The 25642-nt window shown below is 47.6% G+C and overlaps 8 protein-coding genes across 8 annotated transcripts; 4 read left to right on the plus strand and 4 right to left on the minus strand.

Moving 5' to 3' along the window:
• Window positions 1-399: 399 nt before the first annotated feature.
• ABOM_007456 (uncharacterized protein) lies at window positions 400-1818 on the plus strand (the record flags this gene model as incomplete). The annotated part of the gene is made up of 2 exons (XM_022534585.1): window positions 400-999; window positions 1054-1818. The coding sequence occupies 2 exons, from the start codon at window positions 400-402 to the stop codon at window positions 1816-1818; spliced, it is 1365 nt and encodes a 454-aa protein (XP_022388380.1).
• A 575-nt stretch (window positions 1819-2393) lies between these two features.
• On the minus strand, window positions 2394-3878 carry ABOM_007457 (uncharacterized protein; the record flags this gene model as incomplete). The annotated part of the gene is made up of 1 exon (XM_022534586.1): window positions 2394-3878. The coding sequence occupies one exon, from the start codon at window positions 3876-3878 to the stop codon at window positions 2394-2396; it is 1485 nt and encodes a 494-aa protein (XP_022388392.1).
• Window positions 3879-5210: 1332 nt separating this feature from the next.
• On the plus strand, window positions 5211-9905 carry ABOM_007458 (putative UDP-glucose:glycoprotein glucosyltransferase; the record flags this gene model as incomplete). Its single annotated transcript, XM_022534587.1, has 5 exons — window positions 5211-5356; window positions 5427-5780; window positions 5843-6671; window positions 6726-6986; window positions 7044-9905. The coding sequence occupies 5 exons, from the start codon at window positions 5211-5213 to the stop codon at window positions 9903-9905; spliced, it is 4452 nt and encodes a 1483-aa protein (XP_022388398.1).
• A 490-nt stretch (window positions 9906-10395) lies between these two features.
• ABOM_007459 (MYB DNA-binding domain protein) lies at window positions 10396-12447 on the minus strand (the record flags this gene model as incomplete). Its single annotated transcript, XM_022534588.1, has 2 exons — window positions 10396-12320; window positions 12396-12447. The coding sequence occupies 2 exons, from the start codon at window positions 12445-12447 to the stop codon at window positions 10396-10398; spliced, it is 1977 nt and encodes a 658-aa protein (XP_022388397.1).
• A 401-nt stretch (window positions 12448-12848) lies between these two features.
• On the minus strand, window positions 12849-13667 carry ABOM_007460 (exosome non-catalytic core subunit RRP40; the record flags this gene model as incomplete). The annotated part of the gene is made up of 1 exon (XM_022534589.1): window positions 12849-13667. One exon carries the CDS (start codon window positions 13665-13667, stop codon window positions 12849-12851), a length of 819 nt encoding a protein of 272 aa, XP_022388350.1.
• A 571-nt stretch (window positions 13668-14238) lies between these two features.
• ABOM_007461 (ribosome-associated complex protein SSZ1) lies at window positions 14239-16236 on the plus strand (the record flags this gene model as incomplete). The annotated part of the gene is made up of 5 exons (XM_022534590.1): window positions 14239-14328; window positions 14426-14462; window positions 14537-14663; window positions 14728-15499; window positions 15568-16236. 5 exons carry the CDS (start codon window positions 14239-14241, stop codon window positions 16234-16236), a joined length of 1695 nt encoding a protein of 564 aa, XP_022388351.1.
• Window positions 16237-19498: 3262 nt separating this feature from the next.
• On the minus strand, window positions 19499-20424 carry ABOM_007462 (SUR7/PalI family protein; the record flags this gene model as incomplete). The annotated part of the gene is made up of 4 exons (XM_022534591.1): window positions 19499-19745; window positions 19809-19991; window positions 20055-20352; window positions 20412-20424. 4 exons carry the CDS (start codon window positions 20422-20424, stop codon window positions 19499-19501), a joined length of 741 nt encoding a protein of 246 aa, XP_022388352.1.
• A 3275-nt stretch (window positions 20425-23699) lies between these two features.
• On the plus strand, window positions 23700-24386 carry ABOM_007463 (uncharacterized protein; the record flags this gene model as incomplete). The annotated part of the gene is made up of 4 exons (XM_022534592.1): window positions 23700-23981; window positions 24066-24176; window positions 24227-24314; window positions 24367-24386. 4 exons carry the CDS (start codon window positions 23700-23702, stop codon window positions 24384-24386), a joined length of 501 nt encoding a protein of 166 aa, XP_022388353.1.
• Window positions 24387-25642: the final 1256 nt, after the last annotated feature.

A 25642-nucleotide genomic window follows, 5' to 3' on the forward strand; every position in this document is an offset into this window, starting at 1 on the left:
TCAAGACCCAAGGGATAAACCTATCGCTCCCTTGTTCCCCTAGTGAAGGAGTTTCGGTACCGGTCTTGACTCTGTCGACTCTGCATATTCGTGCGATGAGAGCATACGTTACACACGAGTTCTAATGTCAGTCGTCCTTATCGCGAACAGCGCCAGTCAACTTTGAGTCTGTGTATACGGTACTTGACTGCATCCTGTCACGTCATACAAGTACCTTCTTATCCCTAAACTTATCCCCCTTCCGTCGATCCTCGCCAGCTCGGATGCTTGGCTTCCCTTCTTATACTCCGCTCCCCTCGTAGTTCCTCATCATCGCACTGGGCAACCTACATTTCTTTCCCCTTCATACCATCGTGAATCATCGTTTCACTTGCTTCTTTCCTCCATTCATTACGCATCATGGCGAATTCACAAGAGCGCCTGGATGCCCCAGATGGATCCGCGTTGACCTGGATCTTTGACCACTGTCTTCGTTACCCTGGTTCTTACGAACTTCCATTACGCACTATGTATGCATTGAACTGCAACCCAACGAGACAGTCGCCACCCGCCAACTGTGCTCCCGAGACAGCTTTCTGCGAGCGCCCGTCCCACTCTCCAAAGTCTTCTGTGTCATCTCAAGATGCTCCTTTGGATCGTGCTGCCGATTTTAGGGCACTGCTCACCCACCAAATCTCCCGATTGCCGTCACAACCATGCTCTCTGCCTCCCAGCTTTGTGACATCCTTTCTGCGTCGCTGCTTCACCCCGGAGTTGGGTGATGTTGACTTTCCTCAGGCGTTGACCGGCCTTGATTATCTCAGGGATCTGGAGATTCGTCGAAGGAAGGAAGTGAAAGCGGCACTGTACCGTTTGCAGGTCAAGCCGGACGATCTTAAGGAGAAAGAGGAGCTTGGAAAGAAATGGCCTAATGTGTTGACCTGGATCGAGTCCAACTGCGCCAAGAACCGCACGGCCGAGGCACTCTATACCCAGGTCTACATTGGCCTACGCCGCTGGGTAAGTCACCGTGTCTCTACTCTTCTTCAATAGATGACTAATGATTCCCCTCAGACCCTGATCAATGAGATGTTGCTCGAACCACACAATAAGGCCAACTGCATCGCCATGCTTAACACTCTATTTCCACCTGTTACAGATGCAACCGTCAACCCTACACCACAGTTGACTGCCAAGATTCTCAAGTCTCAGCGGGATGGCTTCTTCCGATACATCGCAGCCTTCGATAAGCCCAATGGAAAAGAGATCCTCCAGAAGGTCATCACCCAGGGCGCACCGGAGGGAGAGGAGACGGGATGGCCACTGGTGCGAGACGCCTTGGATAGGTACCTTCGGCTTACCAACGAAATTATCGATGACTGTGCCATGGTCAATGACCAGACCAGTCTCGAGGTGACTGTGGAAGCGGAGTCTCAGCCCCGTCGGAAGGTGGATTCAGGCATCAGCTTTGGCTCGGCAGATAAGTTCCACGCTCCATCTGTTCACAGCAGCAATGCCTCCGACGACATTCTGGACAAACCCTTGCCACCGGCCCCGAAAGTATCTCACCAGAAGACCGGTGGATCTGCATTGGAGCGGCTAACACGAGAATTGCGAAAACTCAGCGACGCCGGAAAGGTCAAGAGCCTCAAGAAAATGAAGTCCTCGAGCGCCCTCGCTATGCGACCGGACAATATTCCCAGCCACACTCCTGATAACTCATCTTTCTTTGAGATTGATGACCAGAAACGAAAGCGTCTGATTTGGGAGGCTACCAGCCGCAAAAGAGCTCATACAAACAGCCCAGCAATGACTCACATTGACTGTGACTTGATTTGATTCGATTGATTGTACACTTATGACAGCATTTTTTTTCTCCACCAAAAAAGCAGGAAAGACAAAAGCTGATGTTCTAACACTGGGATTGTAATGGAGTTGGCCGTTTAATTTGTCTTTTTGTGAGTTATCTTACTTTCGGGTTGGGGGCGCAATTGCCAGCCACAGGCGTCTTTTGTTTGGTCTTTCAGCATACAGGAGGAATTGGCGTGTTATTTTCGCATTGGGAGTTTTGAGCATCGTGGATCATATCTCCTAGGTTAAACAGGAGAACCTCAACAACCGCAAAAGCTAAAATGGCTAGAGAAAAGCCTTGATGAATGTTACTAAATGATGATGATTTTACGAATTGATATCTGTTGTTAGTTAATTTTAGAATTCGTCGTGTAATTCATGTATGCATTTGCGTAGAGAATCTGTGAATCTTTGCATAAGAGTGGGTACAAGTCTCCATGTTATAATTAACATGACAACGGCAAGGTCTAAAGGTATGTATGACTAAGCTTCCTAAGCTATAACTAAGGAAGAGGCCATCGTTTTCATGAGGGCATCCCTGAATACAATGATCAAGAAGGCAGCTATAAAAGAGGGACGGATGTAGCAACCTTCAAGATCGAGAAACCACTTTCCTTCGCAGCATTCAAAACTTCAAGTGCCACGTCTGGAATCGTTATGGAATCCATTTGCACAAAAAGGCTCAGATCATTTAAACGGGGCAGTTTTGTGGCCCGAGCATCAGAAAGGCCCTCAATCAGATGAGAGATGCACTTCAGATGATCATCATCGAATGTCTCAAGGTACAAGTTGAACCTTTCAATGGATGCTGGCAACATATCGATCAGTTTGGGCCAGGCTGGATTTCCATGCCATTCAGTTTCATCCCATTCTAAAGCTCTCATCGACGGATCATATGCGGGACCGCAAAGCATATCGACGCCCAAATCAAGCACTGCCAATACCTGGAAACGAGTCATATCCACCAGTGTGGCCCCTCTATTACACCACTCGGTGAGATTTGTTACCGACAATTCCTTGAGCGTCTTTGCACAGATATCTTGCACCGTATCCAAAAATGCACCAACGTTCCAGTTATAACCGCAGCCATGCCACTTGGTTTCATGAGAAAACTCAAAGGTCTCTAGGTTCGGGATTCGCGAGAGTAGTTGTGATAGCTCCTCTACGCCGGCGACAGAGGATTCTATACTCAATTTCCGCAAGTTTGCGCTGTAGCATTCCACCAATGGGTCGAAGGCGTATCCAGTGTACCCGTCATCCTTGAAGACGCAGCTACACAAGTTGACTTCGGACACAGAATGGATCGTTAGTAATGGTACGAATGGTGTCAATCGTGATTTCTCTTCATAGCCCATGTCCCGGGAGGGCTGCACGACGGACAGCAAGGACAACGGCGCATCGGGAAATTTCTCCTTATGATTGGCCCGGTGCGTAATAAGACTGAGTACCGGCCACAGGCGTTCATCATCTGGACTTACTTCATCCCAACGTGGATGTAAAGCTATCTCTCGCACTTGTGGTAGCAAGGTCAGGAGAAAGACATCTGCATCTATTATGGACTCTCCGATTCCTCCAATCCAGTCATTGGGGTTCCCCTCGATGGCTGCAATAAAGGGCGACGCAAAAACCAAGTCCCTTAGAGCTCTAGGTACCTCTGTTTCCAAGGAATTTATCACTTCTTCATCTTCCTCATTATCTCCATGCTCCCTAAGGTCAATTGATTGTATGTATTGCGCCACAGAGGGGTCCAGTGCGATCTGTTCCAATAGCTCCCGTGTGGTCACAATTTTAATGCCGGTTTCTTGGGTAATTTTATCCCAAGAGTCGCCTAAGCCGGGTTCCTCTGCTCCTTCTAGATTCTCATCGACTTTTGATGAAAATTGGAAATTTCGAAACCGTTTCCGTCGAATGGCATATTGCACCCGATAAGGAGCGCTGGCAGCAAACAGGGCTTTACAAGAGAGGGCAGTGGCTTCAAAATCCACCGGGATCGTTTCTTGTACGATCTGTATCAAGAGTTCCAAGGGAAGGTCAAGCAAAGATGGCATGATGATTTTTTGGGGGGGGATGGGAAGAGCGCGGATAATGGCAATAATGATGAATTGTTAAGGAACCCAGGATTATTATTTTCTTTTTCAACGTAAACTGGGTTGATTGGTTCATATACTGGTAGAAATGTACTCCGGAGTAAGGTTACAATTGCCTTTGATGTGAAATTTTTTGCGCACTTTCCCGTTTTCCCAGGCTGCTCACACCTAACTGGAGAAGGTTGCCTAGTATGTTGTAACCTCGGCCACCACCTACCTACCGCATACTCGTATACGGTATCATCGTCTGCCAGACGATTTCGCCGCTGCACATCAACATCAAAATGAAAGCTTTTCAACCGTATACTGTTCGAATATTATACAGCTGTTTGAAGGGTAGTATTCTTTCTATCTTTAAGAATTTAGGTCAGGTGCTTTGGGAACCTCATCCAACTCTAAATATCACAACAGGAGATCATTGCAATTATTGAATACAGGGTCAAACAGTACTAATAATCTTCACAGACAATCCAGGGTTTGTGTCAGCTGAAACTCTATGTAGTTAACCAAGGCATGCAGAATAGAGTCAATAGACTCTAGTTACTAATAACTCAGAGACGTTATGATGGTTTAACTATATCAATTGATTAAGGGGGTGGGCTTGGCTCCACGAGTTTTAGTTAACCAGGATATTCAAGCTAACGGACGGAGTAGTGTGGATGAGTTGATCATGGATTACTACCCCGCCTAGCCCTATGCTTCGGTATCAATCACTGATAAAAAGGCGGCCTTGAGCTAGTCCTGTTCCGGGATGGAAACTCGCATGGTTGAACTTGGAACAAGTCTCCGTAGAAGAATAGTTCACTAGGTAGCTGCATGCCCTACTACTAGTACTACTAGTAGTACTAGTAGTACGTATAGGTACTCTGGGGAAGTAGTAAAGACTGAAGAGCTGTCACATTGGTGATGATCCATGGATGTGATTAGCCAATAAGAACCCAGAAAAGAAGACACGGAAGTTCTGCACAAGTGGCCGCTGCACCTCCCGTAGAAGCTCTCCAAGGCGCCGAAGTGGCCAGAACGCATGAGAGATGATCGTTCATTGTTTCACTCCTTTCTAGGCGGCAGTCGGGGATCAATCTGTATCATCCGACATCTTCTCCATGACATATCGAAATATCGTTGCATGAGATCTCATCCTCTGTTGCATCCCTCAAAGATTGCCTGTCTTCGCCCGTTATGCTTACTTTGCTTTAACTTGAGACTATAATTAGACTTGCTCAGTTTGGGGCCAGACAACCCGCTATCAATCGATTCTCTGTATACACGAATGTGTGGAAGGCAGCAGCAGACATGATATCCGGCATTGGCCCTGTCGCATCGTGGCGACTTTCTGTAATTGTCGCTGCTTTGCTGACCTGCCTAGTACACGCAAGCCCATCAGTCAATGTTGCTTTAGAAGCTTCATTTGACTCGGCACCCTATCTCATAGAGCTTCTGTAAGCAATCGTACCCTATGCCTTCCTTTTCTCTGGTTACTCTAGTAATAATGTGACTTACACGTTATAGAGAAACCGCCGCTGAAGAAAACGCAACTGCTTATTTCCCACTGCTGGACCGCATCGCCGATGGAGCCTTCGATGATGTTGTGACTGACAAAGAAGTATATGATCGTTTTCTACAGGTTGTACATGAGGATGGTTACCTGAGAACTCCTGAAAGCCTTTCGTCGTTTAAACTCTCCTTGGCAATTCGCTCGACGAGCCCCCGAATCGCGGCCCATTATCAATACTATAATGCTTCCGTACAACATTCTTTGATGGCAGCGCAGGACGCAGCCTGCCCGGTATGGGTACACTCAGATGGCAAACAGTACTGCTCCTCGACCATGGAGCGTGCTCAGCAGGATGTTTCTGGAGATTTGTGGGTAGCATCTTACCGAGGATGAGAAGCCCGGCGACATACTAACTTATTGCCGTTTGCAGGGACCTGCGAGAGCTCCAGTTTGATAGAGTCCTGGGTGATACGTCGTTGCCACCGGCCGTCTTGTATGCGGATGTGGCATCTCCAATGTTCAAGGAGTTCCACCAGACGCTGAGTGCTTTGGTAAAGGAAGGGCAGATTTCGTACCGAGTACGCTATCGGCCACCTCAGCACTGGAGCCCTCGACCTCTTTATGTATCCGGCTATGGTGTTGAGCTTGCGTTAAAGCGAACCGACTATATTGTGATCGACGACCGAGACGCTGGACAGAAAGAACGCAGAAATGAGGCCAACAAAGTAGGCGATTTGGAAGAGGACGCCCCAGATGATCTTCGGCCACTATCCTCGTCTGAAGTATCACGGCTAGGTGTGAACACTGTTAGCTACGTGATGGACAGCAACAATCCTCTGGGTACACTTGTGAAGCTCTCGCAGGATTTTCCCAAATACTCGGCTAAAATAGCAGCTCATAATGCCACCACCAAGCTTTTGCAAGACATCCGCTCTAGTCGACTGGGAATGCTTCCATCTGGAGTTAACGTTATGTGGATTAACGGGGTCCAAATGGATCCTCGGAAGATTGATGCATACTCTCTGCTGGACCATCTACGTCGTGAAAGAAGATTAATAGAGAAGTTCAGAGATCTGGGAATCTCCGCGCAGGAGGCTGTAGACCTCCTGTCTCACAAGCTTCTTGGGGAGTCTTTGGAACAGGATGCACCTCAGCGTTACAATTACCGGGATGAAATTGAAGGTGGTGGGGTCCTCATATGGCTGAACGACCTTGAAAAGGATGCCAAGTATGACTCTTGGCCAGGCGAATTAGGGGCAGTAAGCGGATCCATCTGATGTGTTACTTTGGATATTCATGCTGATCGTTGCTAGTTCCTGCGGCCTACATTCCCAGGTCAACTTCCGCAAGTCCGCCGCGATGCGCACAACATCGTTGTCCCAGTAGACTTGACTGATGCTGAAGATATGAACTTTGTAGTCAAGACAATCCAGGTGTTTGTAAAGAGAAAGATACCTGTGAGGTTTGGCTTAGTCCCTATTGCATCTTCTCCTGGATCTACGGCTCAACTTAAAGTCGCACATTACCTCCAAGAGACCTTCGGTCTGGCAAGCTTGATTCAATACCTCGAGGAGGTAAGCTCCAATAATCTCAAATGCTCGCACTCATTACCATATGCTAACTCTCCTCAGTCTTTGTCTGCAAACAAAATCGCATCTCCAGATAAAACATCCTTCCAAGCTGCAACCAAAGAGCGGAAAGCCCGTGCTGATAGAAGTGCCTTGTCGCTCGAAGAGATTCAGAAACATGGAGAGCTCGCTAAGACAGTGTCTCGTACAGTTAGTTATCAGAATCGTCTCCAGATTACAGGTGGATCATCGTTAATGTTCATCAACGGTGTCCCAGTAGTCCGGGATGATAATTGGGTGCAAGAGATGAGCAACAGGGTGGGCAAAGACCTGCAGTCACTCCAGCAAGGAATCATGGACAATGCTTTTGAGGAAGACACGTGGCTACCAGGGGTTTTCCTTTCCCAGGCCTTCGATCGTCGCAACCCCTGGGTGATCCCCGAGGATCCAAAGGATATCCGGGTTATTGATCTAGCTAAGGTGTCGGAGTCGCAGAAAGGAGGGCTGGATGTGCTCCCGCGCATTACCTCTGACAAAGATAATGCTCTCGATAGCGTTCATATGATTGTCATTGGTGATTTTGACTCCGAAAGCGGTGCCAAGCTGCTCACTGCAGCGTTGGAGAGCCGGCAAAAGCATAGTGACGTTGAGATCCTCTTCCTTCACAACCCAGCCCATGTGCCTAGTGCAAGTGGATCCATAGCTCTCTATCATTTACTAAAGGAAAGCCAAAATGTGGATGTCACACAGGTCTTGGCTGATATTGGGTCTTCTGGTGCCTCTGTGCCAGCCCATAAAGAAGCAGAGATTGCTCATTTTTGGGCGTTACAGCAGCCATTGGCTGGCGAGCTTGGTTTTGCTCCCGGAGTAAGCGGTGTTGTCATCAATGGCAGAGTAGTTGGACCTATACCGGGTGATTATACGGTGGTGCCGGATGATTTTGATCAGCTTTTGATATATGAGCACACAAAGCGCATAGATCCTGTTGCGAAAGCTGTCAAGGACCTCGCGATTGGCTCAAAGCTTTCTGGGCCTTTAGCTTTTGCTAAACTTACTTCTCTAGCTACTCTTTCGACTATATCTGATGTCCCAGAGGGTATTTTCGAATCAACTTCGGACGCCCGAATGAACCTGTTCGACAAGTGGAACGATTCTCACTCGGTGGTAACCGTCTCCAATTCTGAAGACCCGGCGATCACGATAGTCGCTTCTATTGACCCGACGTCTGAAGTGGCCCAAAAATGGCTACCAATCTTGAAGGTACTTTCAGAGTTGGCAAGCGTCAGGCTTAGACTCTTCTTGAACGCCCGGGAAGAAATACAGGAGCTTCCAATTAAGCGCTTCTACCGCTACGTCTTGGATCCGGAACCCTCTTTTTCCAACGATGGCGCTGTATTAAGACCTGGTGCCTCTTTCTCAGGTGTGCCGGTTGAGGCATTGCTTACCCTGGGCATGGATGTCCCATCGTCTTGGCTTGTAGCACCCAAGGACTCCGTTCACGATCTCGATAACATCAAGTTGAGTTCCTTGAAGGCAGGATCTGATGTTGATGCTATTTATGCATTAGAGCACATCTTGATAGAAGGCCACTCGCGGGACTTGACTACAAAGACTCCACCAAGGGGGGTTCAGCTAGCTCTTGGTACCCAGGAGAACCCGTACTTTGCTGACACTATCATCATGGCCAACCTAGGCTACTTCCAGTTCAAAGCTCAACCAGGATTGTGGCAGATAAATCTGAAACCTGGTCGCAGCGAACGGATCTTCAAGCTCGACAGCGTTGGTGGCATGGGTTACGCTCCACAACCCGGTGATGAGAACAATGAAGTAGCACTCCTTTCCTTCCAGGGTAAAACCCTTTTCCCTCGCTTATCGCGAAAGAAGGGCCATGAGTCCGAAGATGTATTGGACACAAATTCTAAGCCTGGATCTGCCATGGACTACGTGTCTAAGGGGCTCAGTTTTGCCTCCGGGATCCTATCGAGCGTTGGAGCCGGCTCTAAGCTTAGTACTACCGAAAAGCAAGCCGACATCAACATCTTTTCAGTGGCAAGCGGCCATCTATACGAACGAATGCTGAATATCATGATGGTATCAGTGATGCGGAATACCAAGCATTCCGTCAAGTTCTGGTTCATCGAGCAATTCCTCTCGCCTTCCTTCAAGTCTTTCCTCCCCCACCTAGCCAAAGAATACGGCTTCTCCTACGAAATGGTCACCTTTAAATGGCCACACTGGCTCCGCGCCCAGCGTGAAAAGCAGCGCGAGATCTGGGGCTATAAGATCCTCTTCCTAGACGTTCTCTTCCCCCTTTCTTTGGAGAAGGTCATCTTCGTCGACGCAGACCAAGTCGTCCGCACAGACATGTACGACCTCGTCAACTTAGACCTAGAAGGCGCTCCTTACGGCTTCACACCCATGTGCGATTCGCGCCATGAAATGGAAGGCTTCCGCTTCTGGAAACAAGGTTACTGGAAGAACTTCCTCCGCGGCCAACCCTATCACATTTCCGCCCTTTACGTGGTCGACCTGAGCCGATTCCGTGCTCTGGCTGCCGGCGACCGTCTCCGTGGTCAATACCAGATGCTCTCTGCTGACCCCAACAGCTTGAGTAATCTTGACCAAGACCTACCGAATCATATGCAACACCAAATCCCGATCAAGAGTCTGCCGCAGGAGTGGCTGTGGTGTGAGACCTGGTGTTCCGATGAGTCTTTGGGCCAGGCGAGAACGATTGATTTATGCAATAACCCGCAGACTAAGGAGCCTAAGCTCGATAGGGCGAGACGGCAAGTCCCCGAGTGGACTGAGTATGACGGGGAGATTGCTGCGTTGGTGGAGAAGGTTTCTTTAGAGCAGCAACAGAGTGAAGAAGTGCAGCCTGACGATGAGGAAGATGAGGAATGGACAAAGGATGAGTTGTAGATCTACATTATATTATGTGTTAGAGTTCGTATTTCAATAGATATGTGGTTTGCGCGGAATTACATGGTACATACATCCATTTGGATGGAGAGTTTAAGATCTAAATGAGTGCTCGATCAGAGGTTGAACGCCGAACCTGTTCGTGCGTAGGTAGAATTTAGTAGATAAAAGACCCGCCCTAGGTCGATGGAACGCCTCAGAGAGCTTGCTCAACTCGAAAGGACATCCACAGGTATATTCTCAGGTCCGAAGTCATTCTTTGTTCTGAACTGTACATGTGGATGACGGGGTATATGAATAAAAATAAACACAACTTTTTGAGAATAAATAGCAAGGACATCGTCCAACAACACAATTACATTCCATCCCACCAACGCTTAGACAAAATTGTGCACACATTTGTTGTTCATCATTCGTCAGCCAGTCTCTTCTGCATACACCTCATCCTGCAACGTCTCACTCTTCTCCCCTCTTAAAACACCGACAACAGCTAGTCGCTAGCACCCTCCATTTTGATATCTCGGGAAGCCGACGAACGAGCCGAAGTAGACGTTGAGGAAAGCTCTGCGAGACGGCGTCGTTTCAAAGCGCCCGCTTCCTTGGTGCTCTTTTGCTTAGACTTGCTGGACTTGGGCGCTGGGGGCGACTCTGATTCGGACGAGTCGGAATCCTCACTTTCACTTTCATCCTCTGACGAGGATTCCTCGGGTTGCTGCTTGATGTTGTTTGAGGCCTTCTTCGGTGACTTTCTTTTCTCGTTGCCACTTGAGCTGGTCACGTCACTTTCGCTCTCAGACTCCGCATCACTTTCACTACTTCCATCATCGGATGGATCGCTCGAGTCATCTTCGGAAGAGCTCTCTTCGTTCTTGTCCTTGCTCTTCGGAGCTACTGGTGATATCTTTGGCTTGATGTTCGTCGAATTCTGTGGGTGTGCGGGCACATCAGAGCCTGTGCTCGAGTCGCTATCTTCAGAATCTGATGTGGAGGATGTTGATGTTGACTGTTTTCTCTTCTGCGGGGTAGTATTGGTAATTTTCTTGCTCTCTGTAGCTTGTAGCTGGTCTTTGACCGTGAAGCGTTTGTTCCGCTTTGCCTTAGATTTCACATCTTGAGTTGTATCGCCAGGGCTTGACTCCTCCGTTGATTGTGATTCGGAGTCGGAAGATGAGGATTTGTCGCTTGAGCTGGAATCCTGTTTGGACGTTTTGCCTGGTTTCTCCTCCTTTTCATGCTGCTGCACGGCTTCATCTACATCTGAATCGTCTGAATAAACATATTTGTCGCTTTTTGGAGGAGGCGCCGGAGTTGGAGTGGGCGGCCGCGACCTCTGTCTGCTGTTCTTTGACTCCTTGACGGGGTCAAAAACAGCATCTGGGTGCCCTTTGTCGCGCAGTTGCTGAACCTTTTTCCTGGCCTTGCGCCATTTATCTGCGCATTGCTGTCTGGAACGACAATTTCCGATTTTATTGCTGATATGCCCCCAGGATATGAGCGTCTCGTCCATCTCATAGATATCCCGGCCCACTTCATGGCCCTTTTCCTTCATGTTTTTCCATACAGTCTGCAAGGCGTTCTGCAGCGAGCGAATTTCCTCCTCCGACCATGCGCCTCGGTTCATCGTAGTTCTATGCTCCAAGCGGTTCTTCCATCTCTGGACAACATCGTCGTCACTCCGGCCTAACTCTTTAGCTATCTGGGCGAATTTGAAGCCATACCGTGCAACGAGCTGAATGAGTTCCTCATCTTGTTCGTGACTCCAATGATGGGGTTTCACGTCAGAGTTTTGGAAGTGGCGCCTCATGAAGCGGTACACTGATCTCCTATCCCGGTCAGGAAGAATTTCGTAAATTGTCTTCCAGAATTCGGGTTTCATGGTGATAGACGAATCACAAGGGAAGTCAATGCCCTTTTCTCGTTCGGAATGTTGGACCATCGCGTCAAACGCATGCGCCGGAAGGCCATGGGAGTTGCAGAACTCCAACTTGAAACTCTCCAGAGCCTGAACTTCGTCTTGCGTGAAAAAGCCTGTAAGCCCTTTTCCGCTTTGTTTTCTCTTGCCTTTGTTAACAGACACCTGCGGTATGGTGGTGTCATTCGATGGCTTGGTCGAAGGGCTACCATTGACTTGAGCTTTGACTGGCGAATTATCAATCACGGCGGTAGATGCTTTTTCTGCTTTGCGACCATCCTCAGTGCTATCCATAGGCGAGTCGGTGAGCTTCTTGCGCTTCGAAGGCCTAGGTTCCTCTTCGGCTGGCGGCGATGACGGCGCGACGGCCGACTTGTCATGTTTGCTGGATTTTCGTTTCCGTTTCGGCGTAGCTGCATCGTCGGACTGCCCCTTGGGTGTTTCTTTTTTCTTGGCTTTCAAACTTTTCGGGCGACTCGGCGTGACGTCTGACCCGACTTTATCTATGGTGGAAGCCCAATGTCAGGTATCATTCAAGGGTCGGAGCTTCTCGCGCCGGCATTCTCTGGTAAACTTACGCGTGTGGTCGGGGATGCCATTTTCGGCCTTTTTGGAAGACCCGTTACCCATGGGGTGGGAGGAAGGGTAAAAAGATGAATCGCCTGAATCTAGTGAAGGACGTTGTAGGTGGAGGTATGGATGTAGTTGAAATTGTCAGGCACAATGTTTAACTAGTCAAGAGTCAATTACAAAAAAAGAGGGAAAAAAAAAAAAAAGGTTCCGGCCGAAGGACACTAAAGCTGAGCAACACGGGGCGGACTATTGCAGTCTTTTCCGCGCCAAAGCATTAGAAATTAAGCGGTCAAGCATTCCCTCTGTAATTTTTCCTGCTTAACATAAACACGTTCTATTGGGTATGCTTTTGAATTGCGCTCAGCGTCGTAAACTACTAGTAGGTACATGAGGAATAACACCATCAACAACGGATGATGTGTATAAGATATAACATAGAATACGCAATATCTTCCACATCACGATTCTATCTTCATTTCTCGTAATATCCTGGTCACCAACTTCCTCTGATCTGTCGAGCTCAATTCATGCTCGTCGATGGTACTCAGGCATCGCCCAATTGCGACCGTCGCCTTGACAGCATAATCGCCTCCATTGGCGCAATCCACCCAAACCTTTCCATTCCTCCCCACAGCGATCTCAAATCCACCTGCCTTCTCCAGCTTCTTGCCCAGTTCATCCAGGACCACCAAGCCTGCCACACCATCCTGTTGCTCCGCCGATGAAGAGCTCGCCTTTATCAACCGAGCCGCCAACCCAGTCGACACATCAAAAACCATACCGCCAGTTAACGGACCCAATCCCCCATCAGCCCGTCCCGTCGCCGGATTGACACATGTAAGTTCCACCTCCGCGCCAGCGCCCAAACCAGTCGACAACACACGAGCATAGACCAGATCGCCTTGTTTCAGCATTGGCCGCGTCTTCTTCGTCGCACCCTCAAATGAAAGCTGCCCCAGCAGTGTCTGGGGCGCTTGCGGCGTAACCATACAATGGAAGTAATCCGGACTGGAGTGGTGGATCTGCGCGATCACAAGATCGCCTGGTGTCGGGAGGTAGCGACGGTTCGGGGTAGAGAGGATCGAGACGGCGTTTCTTTTGTTATCTGTTGAGAGGAGCCCGGGTTGTGTGGCGGATATGACATGGCTGGGGGGGTTCGACGACGGTTGCGAGAGGAGACGAAGACCTGCTCCAAGTCTCAAGGGACCGGAATTACTGGATGGTAGATATTCGGAGGGGACTTCGTCGCCCGGGAGTAGAACTAATGGCGACGCCATTGTGAGGGTAAGTCCACCGGGCGGGTTGTTGTGGTGGTTTGTCTTTGCGTCTGAAGAGATCTGATGGTGGAGACTTGAAGGATCGCCCTTGGCTGTGAAAAGCGCAAATCGTTGCTTATCGGCTATCTCCACGTGAGAGATTGTTTCTGCAGTATTATTATCAGTGGACTTGAGGCGATGGTAGTACTAGTGGTTATGTACAAAAACTTCAAGGATATAATGTTAAAACTTCTTTTAACAATTCTTGTGAGCTACTATTGTTTCAATGCAAGGAAGGGTCGGTCTATGTGACCTGTCCAATAATTGTACTGTACATCCATACATTTTTTGGCTACCCAGTCTAGATCGCACCGCCACCGCGCTATCGATAAGCACTAGCCACAGATGCCCGCCTTCTTGTCAAACAGACCAAAAATTTTTTTCATCGTCTGGCAGAAAACGAAGGAAGAGAATCAGCCATTCCGAGGCGGAGCCCGAATTGTGTCCCATTTTCTATCTCCATTCCCTCTCTCCTTTGAATCCTTCCCTTTTCCCTCTTCCTCCCTTTATAACTCTCTACACACAATTCACAATGAGTGACGAAACAAACGGTACCCCGGAGCGTTTCGCTATCGGTATCTCTTTTGGCAACACCTCCAGTTCTATTGCCCGCATCAACCCTGTATGTGAGCCCGATTCGTGACTTCGGATTTACTCTCAAGGCTATGAATTTTTGTTATGGAAAAAAAAAATTTATACTAATGGTTATCAATATATAGGAGGGCAAGCCAGAGGTTATCGCCAACGAGGAAGGAGGTTAGTCCAATATTTCTCTCCCTATTATTGCTTGGTGGCGGGTAACTTTGGAGCACAAACTTACGGATACACAGATCGTCAAATTCCTTCCGTCCTTTCATACATTGATGGTGAGGAGTACCACGGTACTCAAGCCAAGGCCCAGCTGGTCCGCAACTCCCAGAACACTGTCGCATACTTCAGAGATTACCTTGGCAAGGAGTATGTCTTCGTGATATAAAAATGCTACTTCATGTGAGACAACGCTGACATGAATACCCCACAGCTTCAAGTCGATAGACGCCACACCATGCCATAACTCGGCGCATCCTCAGCCTCACGAGTCTACCGTTGCTTTCTCCATTGTGGACTCTGCCAACGAGACCCCCAGCACTGTCACCGTCTCCGAGATTGCCACCCGCCATCTCCGTCGTTTGAAGCAGTCCGCCTCTGACTACCTGGGCAAGGAGGTCAATGCTGCTGTTATCACTGTCCCTACTGACTTCTCCGACGCTCAGCGTGAGGCTTTGACCGCCTCCGCTAAGGCTGCTGGCCTTGAGGTCCTGCAGCTCATCCATGAGCCTGTTGCCGCTGCCCTGGCCTACGATGCCAGGCCCGAGGCTACTGTTACTGATAAGCTTGTTGTCGTCGCCGACCTCGGTGGTACCCGCTCCGACGCTGCTGTTCTCGCTTGCCGTGGTGGCATGTACTCTATCCTCGCAACTGCTCATGACTACGAATTGGGTGGAGCTTCGTTGGACAAGATCATCATCGACCACTTCGCCAAGGAGTTTATCAAGAAGCACAAGACCGATCCTCGCGAGAACGCTCGTGGTCTCGCTAAGCTGAAGCTTGAGGGTGAGGGTGCTCGCAAGACCTTGAGCTTGGGTACCAACGCCAGCTTGAGCGTTGAGAGTCTCGCAGATGGCATTGATTTCGGTTCCACCGTCAACCGTACTCGTTACGAACTTCTCTCCGGCAAGATCTTCGCCCAGTTCACCGGCTTGATCGAGCAGGTCATCCAGAAGGCTGGATTGGATGTCTTGGACATCGATGAGGTTAGTCCCTTGTGTTATTTCTCAGGATCAACAGTAGTATAAGACGATATGTTCTAACTAAGGGTTAGGTTATCTTCGCTGGTGGTGCCTCTCATACCCCCAAGATCGCCCAGCTTGCCCGCAACATTTTCTCCGAGAAGACTAAGATCCTCGCCCCTTCGACTTTCACTGGCGCCATCAACCCCGCTGAGCTGGCCCCCAGGGGTGCCGCCATCCAGGCCTCTCTTATCCAGGAGTTTGAGCAGGAGGACATTGAGCAGTCTATCCACCCCATGGTTACTGCCACTCCTCACCTGAAGAACGCTATCGGTGTCGAGTTCACCTCTGGCGAGACTGTCGAGTTCAAGCCTCTCCTGAACACTGAAACTGCCCTCCCCGCTCGCCGTGTCGCTCAATACGACGCTCCCAAGGCCGGTGGCGATGTTTTCATCCGCGTCTGCGAAGGTGTCCGCGAGATCAAGGTTACCAAGCCTGAGCCTAAGGCCAAGGAGGAGAAGCCCAAGGCTGAGGACGATGAGGACGACTCCGACTTCGACTCCGACGAGGATGAGGAGGAAGAGACCCGTGAGATCGTCTGGAAGACCGAGAAGCCCATTGCTGAGCTTGCCGTCAAGGGCGTCAAGGCCGGCAGTAAGGTTGAGCTGATGGTCCACGTCAACGCCGACCTGGGTCTGCAGATCACCGCTCGCCAGGTTGGCGGCCAGAACGCCGTCCGCGGTGCTGTGCAGGCTGCTTAAGTCTTTCGTCGGTAATATATAACGTATTTTTTCTCTTATCTCCAGACGCACCTCACGGTTAATGCTTTGCTCCTTTTCCCCAATGGATTTATTAGAACATCAAAATTTATTAGACATCATGCACTTCCTTTCTATCTCCACCGCGCCATATCCTCATCTCGATGTGGTCGGTTCATGAGAAGAGATTCTGGATAGGAGAGACCTTTTGTCTTAGACGCGTTCTGTCTTGCAATGACTGTTCGATGATGAATGTATCAATGATGGTTTCTTCAAAAGTATATAGAGAGGCCTAGACTCTAGAAATATGATTCCTTACGGATAAAACCATACACCTCCATAACCACAAATCATCTGAGGAAGATAGGATTCGGGCAATGAACTTGGTTGATTCTTCCGCAGTCTGGTCAAAATGGCCACTGAGGACTATAGTGTCAAGTGAGCCCATTTCATTGTAAAGGACAATTTACCCTTCAGGAACTTCTTTGGGGTCAGTTACCACGTACCAGGTTATGTTTCCCTGTTGAGTCTTTTCTTCCAATATGGTGATCACAACCTTCAATTCGCAAGGACCAAGCGAACCAATAGAGCTTTGGTTAGTCCAATCTAAGGATGCTCCCTTGCAAAGCCATGCTACTCATTGCCGACCCAATGACTATCCTCTTCTTCCCTCCAAGGCCCTGCTTCACCTATTACGCTTAAATGAACCTGCACGGGCCTGGTAAATGACCCCAAATGACAGCTCCAATCCAACCTTTCCGCGCCTGACTCTGGGTTAGGCGCTAAGAAAGCATTGGCCATGCGCCTTCTCAAGTTTAACCTTCGTATCTCCTGAGAAATACAACACACAAGGACTCCGAAAGTTCTGGTTCGGTTCCTGGCCGCAGTCGCTCACATCCAATGGCGTCTCACAGCCTGAGCGGGGCTGCTGGCAGATCTTCAAAGGTTAGATGGTTGAGATGATCTAGTGATATGACATACAGCTCTCTTATGAATTCCGTCCAACTGCTCACGTTGATTAGTTCGATCGCGATTGTCCAAACCCTCACAAAACCATTACCGCGATAGAGCGCCTAATTGTTGATACGCTGCCAGAGCCAACGGGCGTAAGACGATCATAAATGGGGTATTTTTGCCCTTGGATAGTGGTGAGATGACAGAGCAATAATTATAGCCCTTCAGTTAATCGCTAATAGGACCCTGGTCAAGGTCATGAGGGTTCCAAGTAACGGAGACAGCTCTTTACTGACTTACAAGTCAAGGCGTCACAATCTCTCTACAGGGCTTCCTTTTTTGTTTCCTCAGTAGATGTCATGGCTCTTTCATGCTTCAGACTTGTGCAGAGGTAGTAATAACCCAGTCAGAATTCACGCGCGGCGCTATGGTGAGGTATATTTTTTGTAACAAAACTTTCTACTCTCTATCCTCTTCGCGATCAGGAACTGAAATATAAGTATATTTCTACTATATTGGAAAGTATCTAGAAAACTCCCAATCAATAAAATCAGTAATGGAGCTGTTCTCAACTATAATATTGATATATGTTGGGTTACTATATGTAAAGATACAAGATACGACGGGTGATATACTCAACGTCGGAGTTGTATATATACGGTCTCGGGCACAGTTTCTTTCAATCCTTACTCCATTTCTGCCCATATTTCGTGTTCAGATACTACAGGATCATGGTGAAGCGAATCTTTATCCGGAAACAGGAATTAATATTTCTTTCTATACGAGCTGAATGTCTGGTACTTCGTATGTCGGAAGACTAGCGCCCCGAACTTTGAAAGCTACGCATCGGTCGCCTGCTTCATAGACCAGTTTGACGCGGCTTTCATAGCTATAACACCTTTGGCGTTCATTGATCCAGCTACACGCCGCGCAAGGTAAAATGAATTACGGTGTATTCGTTCAAATTCTCGCAAAGGGTGGGATGATGATCTATAGAGAACTTCAACGGAACCCTATTTATACTAGTGGGTCTCTGCAAATCATGCGGGAGTGGCCGCCCTAGCGCCTATGGAAAAGGGGACTGACTGGATGATCTGCTGCCTATTTAGTAGGATTTACGCTATGGCCTTCGTAGATTTGTATGTACCGACATGCAAACATTATTCTTTCGCCTCAATGTCTTGCAGCGTAGGCTGTCGCTTGACCTGCATCGCGAGCTCCATGCATATGTCAAGCTTATACATAACTCCTTTAATTCCCCCTAAGCTTACTACTGTAGTAATGTCATACGAGGCCTCGGTCTAATGCCTCCCTAAAGTCCAGCCAAACGTCTGCAAACGACTCCTTCCAATCTTTAATAAAAGCCTCATTCTGAATCGCCTATGTCAAGCGCCATCCTTCTCGGTAACTTCTTCCCGCATTTCCCTCTATTCTTTGTAAGCCTTCATCATCGGCTGAGTGGCAGAGACGCCGACAAACATAGTTGTAATCGGTATGTATACCAGGGTTTGCCCCATTTGGCGGCTGTATAGAACCCTTCTCTATTTATGGGGGTTGTTTCTCCTGTAGGAGCTAAGTTGGTGTGAGGGACTTCTTCCTTGCCTCCAGAAGAGGTACCAATGGCATCTATCCACTTCCTACCCTGCATCTATCGTTCGGGATTGGGTCTTTGGCGAATCCATGAGGTTCTAAGCTTTGGACTAGTCTATTATAAAGGCATTTGGTACGATATCAACATGAGGTGTGACTCAGGACGCATGACGGCCGTAGTGAGCATTCAGAAATGTTCCCATCTCAAACAGTCAACGGTTTTGCCTGCACAGAGGGTGGGCCGTATCGCTACTTGACAACCCTTGGATGTCCTTATATTTATTACTAGTTGGTTTTCCTGATCCAGGGCCTTTTCTGGTGAGATGGACTAGCTGTTGGGATAGAACATTACAATTAATACCTTGTACGTATAGTAACAGCAAAAAAGTAGCAGATACCATAAAACACCACATACACCATCCAATTACCTGTAAAGGAAAAAAAGATAAAAGACCATGGGGCTCCGAAAATTAAGCCACCATATCATAGCAGCCCAGCGAGAGAAAAGCACGATATGTTTCGCGGTAAACAGGGGCTGGCTCTGGAGGAATTATCCATCGCTCTTTCCCCCAACTTATAATGAATGAAGCCAGATATTACGTCGAAATGCAACTCATATTAGTTATTCCTCACCCACCACCCATAATTCCATATATACGACCCACTTAGATCTATCCCCCGTACATAGACGGAGGAAGTGGGGGCTATATGGCTAGCTGGCTCATGGGTTGGCCTCCTTGTTGCTCCGGACGCTATTGGACCGTTGGGAAGAAAAGAAACCACGACGACGGTGTTCGCGACCGCTGTATCCGGACTCTTTGCTGCCGACGGAGCCGCCGAGGCAGTACATAATGCAGGCGAGGAAGAGACAGGCTACAGCCGTCCACATGAAGCCGAATGACTTGGCGCCCACGCTGGCATTTTGGCCGTTGGCGTTGAACTTGTTACGACCCTGTACAAAGACAGCGCTAATATAGGTATTAGTAAGGGTGCTTTAAATTGTATTCTACAGAGTCAATGGCCGAACTCACGTCATCAGGCAAGTAGTGATGATTTGGAAAATCAAGGAGATCCATGCCATCAGGGAAGAGATGTAGCTGCCGATACGGGTGCACATGGCCAGGAATCCGGTGAAGAGAGATACGACGCCGAAGAAAAGCGCGATGATGAGGAATGGAAATGAGAACCTGGAGGTCAGGAAGTAGTGGTTTGTGCTGGGTAGGATCAGTTAGGAATTCAATTCGTCGCGATCCGGTCTGACCGAGTGTCTTGCTTACCCGATGAAGTCTGCAGGGATGTTGGTTGTCGTGTCGAAGTTACGGTGGCTTGGAGGGTCGAAGGGGAAGTCGGGATAGGAGCTTCCGCAGTCACTCTTTCCATTGGCACCGACGGCGCAAATGTTCCAGAATGTCCACCGGGATACAGCTGGTGCACCCGGGATGTTGCTTGTGTCGACTTGAAGGAAGTATATTTCGTTCAAGGGAACCGAGTTCCGTGCTCCTCCAAGAAGGGTCAGGAACATTAGTAGCAGAGCTCCGGCCGTGAAGAATAGGCCTAGGAAGCCCAGCAGTACTCCTATACGGGTCCGCGTCAGTGGTTTCGCGACTGCAGCAACCGGAGTGGGAGAAACATACTGCTGAAAGCCATGATTGAAGCAGTTGGCCTTCTATCCGGCTAAGGATTTTTAATCTTATGTATAACCACACAATTGCCGTATCAAGATGGTCAATCTCAAATGCTCAACTGGCCAGTTTGGGTGTACAATGGGAGGAGTTGTAGACGAAAAGGAAGGAAGAGTCGAAGACGATGAAAGTGGGAGAACACAGCTAGAGGTTTAGCTATTAAAGCGGAAACCCGGCAGTCCCGGCGATCCATGTTCACGGGGAAGGGTAGTGATATAATAATGAGAGTGCATCATGGTTCGTTGACTGGCGAAAGTTGCACTCATGCGACTCGGTCTCAACGTCATCGTTGCAGCGTGCCCCGCTAACTATCCTCGGCTAGCCCCAGTTTTCCCTCCACGCCAACCCCATTCAGGCAACTTAAACTTAACGTCCATGACGTTGTCGAACTACATTTTCTGATCTGACGTTGCAACTGAACTGAGCGCTCTCCTGTGTTTCCCATTAGGCTGCAAGATTTTTCAAGGTGATCGCTGGTTGGCGTGGGTCCCCAAAAGTCAATGCTGCAATTTCTTCTCCCGTCCGCCTATTGAACCGGTCAAGTGGCTACGCCTACTTAGGGCGTGGTAGAATATTGGTCACTGTCGCTTTACGGTGCCTCTTTGGCCACTAGGTACATCACAGTACCCAAGTTTTGAGGACAGCGATCCCGATTTACGTTTCGTAAACCCAATCAGCATGAATAGCTAGTTGGGTATATTCGCCACTAGCTGCAGTACACACATACACCCTTCCATGAATACTCTGGTGCCACCATACAAAGAGAGCGGCATGTACGCGTAGGTCTAAATTATGTGAAGTGTGACAGTTTCTGCAGAAGCTCCAAGGTACTCCTAGATATTAATGGTTTGTTTGCATGATATCATATATTGACGGCCGCCATGAGGCCTTCATGTTTTGACTTAAAGCTGAGGCCGAGAATCTTCTTCGATCCCTGTCGCTTACTGTCCCTCGCGCTGCAATTAACTTCAATCCAGACCTTTTGTGGCTGAACACTTGTACCGGTAAACTTGGCCCAAATTGTTCGTCCATGAAAGTCCCAAGAAAGACTTTCCTTAGCTGTTTAACTGAGAACAAAACCAAACTCTAAGCAAAGGGTAAATAAAAATCCCCATACTCAGTTCTCCATCTCACAGCAGCGTAGACCCTGATTAATTTGATCATTTAATTTTTACTGATCTACTTATGGATAATCTACTTGCCTTGATTGCAGTCCATTGTCAAAAGGAAGTCCCTAATATAGCCCGCAGCATCCGAAGCGAGTTATACCACTTCTTCGGCAACCGTGCTCTCCTCGGCAAAACATCTGAATATACCCTACTCTTGTCCGCTACTTATATGCCATACAAATATCTCTACATCCAAGCTGACATTTTAAACATCACCAGACCTTGGCTTACTGCTCAATTATTTCACGTATATTATCTAGGAATACAATGAGTGTACGCTGCAGCACTATATTCATCAAGCCGATTCTTCACACAGGAAATTCTAACCCACGCCTTGCCGGGCCATTTAATGCCTCCAAAGTAGCTAGAGGCATATTGAAGCCACTATTGATGTAGGTTCTAGGGGTCCGCCGGTCCTGAAGGTATCAAGTATCTTAAGAATTTTCACTCTGGCGAGTATGAGACTTGAAACGGTATTGCTTGTCCCAGATATACTGTAAGCCTGTCAAAATTGGTACATGCCACCAGAGGGGGTGGGAAGCAGGGCTTTCTGTCCGATCATCCGTACTCTAGAATCAAGCCACAGCTATCAACGTGACCAGGAACTGATGCGGTCTGAAGCCTCATCGCTTTACGGGTGAGTGTGCCAAAGCACAAGGCTTTGTAATCAGTAGATAAGTAACATAATTATGCCTCTATATTACCTTTTGCGATTTGCTAGTATGGATACGGAGGATATATCTCAAACAGTGGCTTTCTATCCAGCTATCTACTACTAGAACATAAATCTCATTCCATTATACAGTTCTTATATAGGTGATTGCCTCGCTGACCAGCCGGATAACTTCCCTCTAATAAAATATGCCCGCGAGGGTATTGAGGATGTTATCTCTTTCCCCTCATGATCTTAAAGACCTATAGTATAATCATCGAAATTCCCGAGGCACTTGGAACAATGGCTATGGTTATTTAGATTGTCATCAGATGCGAACCAGTTCAGCTCCAAGTTGCTGAAATCAGCAGTAGTCAGTAGTGCGAAAAGGGAAGGAGAAGCAAAAGTTTAGACTTAACATTCCTTGTTTTAATCCAAATCTATCTTGGTTCTGTTCAAATACACTACTTTTCAAAGTATATCCCGAGGAAGAAAGTCTATATTTAAGAAGCAATTTGGACAGCTTTCCATGTTGGACCCTGGAGCTTCTTATAGTCTAGATCCAAGATCGAACGATAACCGACTATATCATTATGTTCTTGTCTATTGTGGCTATTGTCATTTACATACTTGGGACGGCATGTTATCGCCTGTACTTCCACCCTCTTCGCTCCTTTCCCGGTCCGAAGCTTGCAGCCATCACAAGCCTATATGAGTTTTACTATACAGTGATTAAAGATGGTCAATTCATTTGGGAACTTGGCAGGTTACATGACAAATACGGTATCAAGGATTGGCTTCATGCTAGACCTATGAGATTTTGAAGGTCTGCGAGAGACTGACAAATGAAAAGGGCCGATTGTACGTATCACGCCAGACGAGGTGCATATAAAAGACTCATCCTTTTACAATGAGATATATACTGGTGGTTCCAGTGTGAGAGAAAAGTCTTCGTCTTTCGTTCGTTTATTCTGTGCACCGGATTCAATGGCTTCGACGGTTGATCACAATCATCATCAGTTCCGTCGTAAGATATTGAGCAAATACTTCTCTAAACGCTCGGTTTCCAAAATGCAGCCACTTATTCAGGGGAAAATTGACACCTTAATTCAACATTTTGGAAAGGCCCACAGGGAGCAAAGTGTCATAAATCTCTCTATAGCCTTCTCAGCATTAACTGGGGATATTATCTCAAATTATGCATACAGTAAAGATTACTGTTTCTTGAAGAATATCGAACACAATGAGCTAAAAGAGACAGCACAAGCGCTTGGATCGTTCAGTCACTTTTTCAGATTCATCCCCTTCGGCATGCCCAGGATAAGGTGCATTCCTTCAAACGTGATGGAGAAGATCTTCCCACCAGCAGCCAGGGTGATCAAAGTACAGGAGTTATTAGGACAACAGGCAAATGTAGCAATGTCTGCTAAGCAGTCTATGTCGTTACCAAATACAGTCTTCACCTCTTTGATTGACCAAAGCCTGCCCCCGGAGGAGCGAACATTGGATCGGCTGCAGGATGAGGGGTATGTCCTTCTTGCGGCAGGAACTGAAACAACAAGCTGGACACTAAGTGTGACTCTGTTTTATTTATTGAGTAACAAGAAATTTCTCCTCCGGCTTCATGAAGAACTCAAGCTTGTGATGCCGAAGCCAAATCATGTTCCTGATCTATTCGAGCTCGAGACTCTGCCACTACTGGTATAGGAATTCGCCTCCCTTTCTTCTTCTTTTTTCCTTTTCCATATTACTTTCACAGATAGTTTGTTTACTGATTCCATGAAGCGGGCAGTAATACACGAAGGCCTTCGGCTCTCCTTTGGTGTGCTCACGCGCTTGCCACGAGTTGCCCCTTTCGAAGCATTGAACTATAAAGGACACATTATACCTCCAGGTGTAAGTGCGGTGCGATGTCCGTATAGTGGCCATATCTAACACTATGTCAGACACCAGTGAGTCAATCAACATATTTTGTCAATATGGATCCTCAGCATTACCCGGACCCGCACACCTTCAACCCAGAAAGATGGCTGGGTACAGCTGAAGAAAGAAGAACTCTGGAGTCAATGCTTGTATCATTTTCTAGAGGAAGCCGCCAATGTATAGGCATAAGGTACGTGCACTCCCCCTCTTCCCTTCCCTCTTCTCTAGTCTAGAATTACTCGTAATCGAGGAGAAGCTAACCATGCTATATATTAGCCTTGCCTACGCAGAACTATTCCTTACACTCGCTACCTTGTTGCGTCGATTTGATCTGAGACTGGTTGACACTACACTCGATGATGTCGAGCCATACAGGGACCATTTCCTCGTTGTCCCAAAAAATGGGAATCGAGGTATAAATGCTATAGTAACGCAGGAGTATGCATGAAAATTGTCATCGAAGCTTAAACTGGCTACGTTTGGATACCAATCTTTCAATTTTTGTTTCTTTGTCTTCCACGAATTCATCAACTCTCTGGACTGAGCTATTCGGGTCAGGCTCATACGGTATACCTAACAGTGATATAGCAGCGCCTCAATGTGCTCAGGCTAGGTACAGTCTTCGTCCTATGTTTCCAGTTGCTGCCAGCAGTCCCAGTGTTACTTCCCAATATGATCGACCCGCAGCCAGTAATTTGGATAAGCGAACAACCCCTTGCTGAAATCGTAGTTCTATGATAAAGGCAGAGGTTGAAATTATTATATCAAAAGTCTGTTATATAACAATGGACCTCGCAGAACTCTGATGGAGCATTCAGATTATGAAAAGTTGTGCTTACAGGATTACTAATTAGAGAAAATACTATTATCCTTACTATGAACAATCTAGATCAGTCATAGATCAGCTCCTAAATAGAATAAACGGTAATGCTATCTGGAAAACATCATAATTCACGATCGTGGAAGTTGTATGGAGAGTATGTATGAGTGGAGCGGAAGCAATATTCTTATTGCGGTGAAACCTGAGCGATATCAGTTTTATTTTAAAGAACTTAGGAAAGATTATAGCAAATCAAGCACATTGATAATGTATGTAAATGGATCTCTGATGCTTGTCAAGTCACTCCCGAAGCCACAATTTATGATTTAGTAAATGAGAAATAATTAATTTTCTTTCTCTCTTATTCTATTCGCCCCCGGACATCGCAGGATTCGTCAGTATGACTCCGCTGGCTGTGGAAGAAGGCTCAAGACAATTTCGAAAACAAATAGCAATCCATAAATTCTTAGTGTATAAATGGTTGGTATTATGATATATGTAAATATTTGCATGATGGAACCTACGAGGAAAGGGGAAAGCACTGCAAATAGTAGTATTACTACTACGTATATATATTTTCCTCTCCGCCGAAGAAATCGTTATCGATAGGCTATAGTAT

The sequence above is a fragment of the Aspergillus bombycis genome (genome assembly GCF_001792695.1).
Source record: "Aspergillus bombycis strain NRRL26010 chromosome Unknown contig00052, whole genome shotgun sequence".
NCBI classification, from domain to species: domain Eukaryota; kingdom Fungi; phylum Ascomycota; class Eurotiomycetes; order Eurotiales; family Aspergillaceae; genus Aspergillus; species Aspergillus bombycis.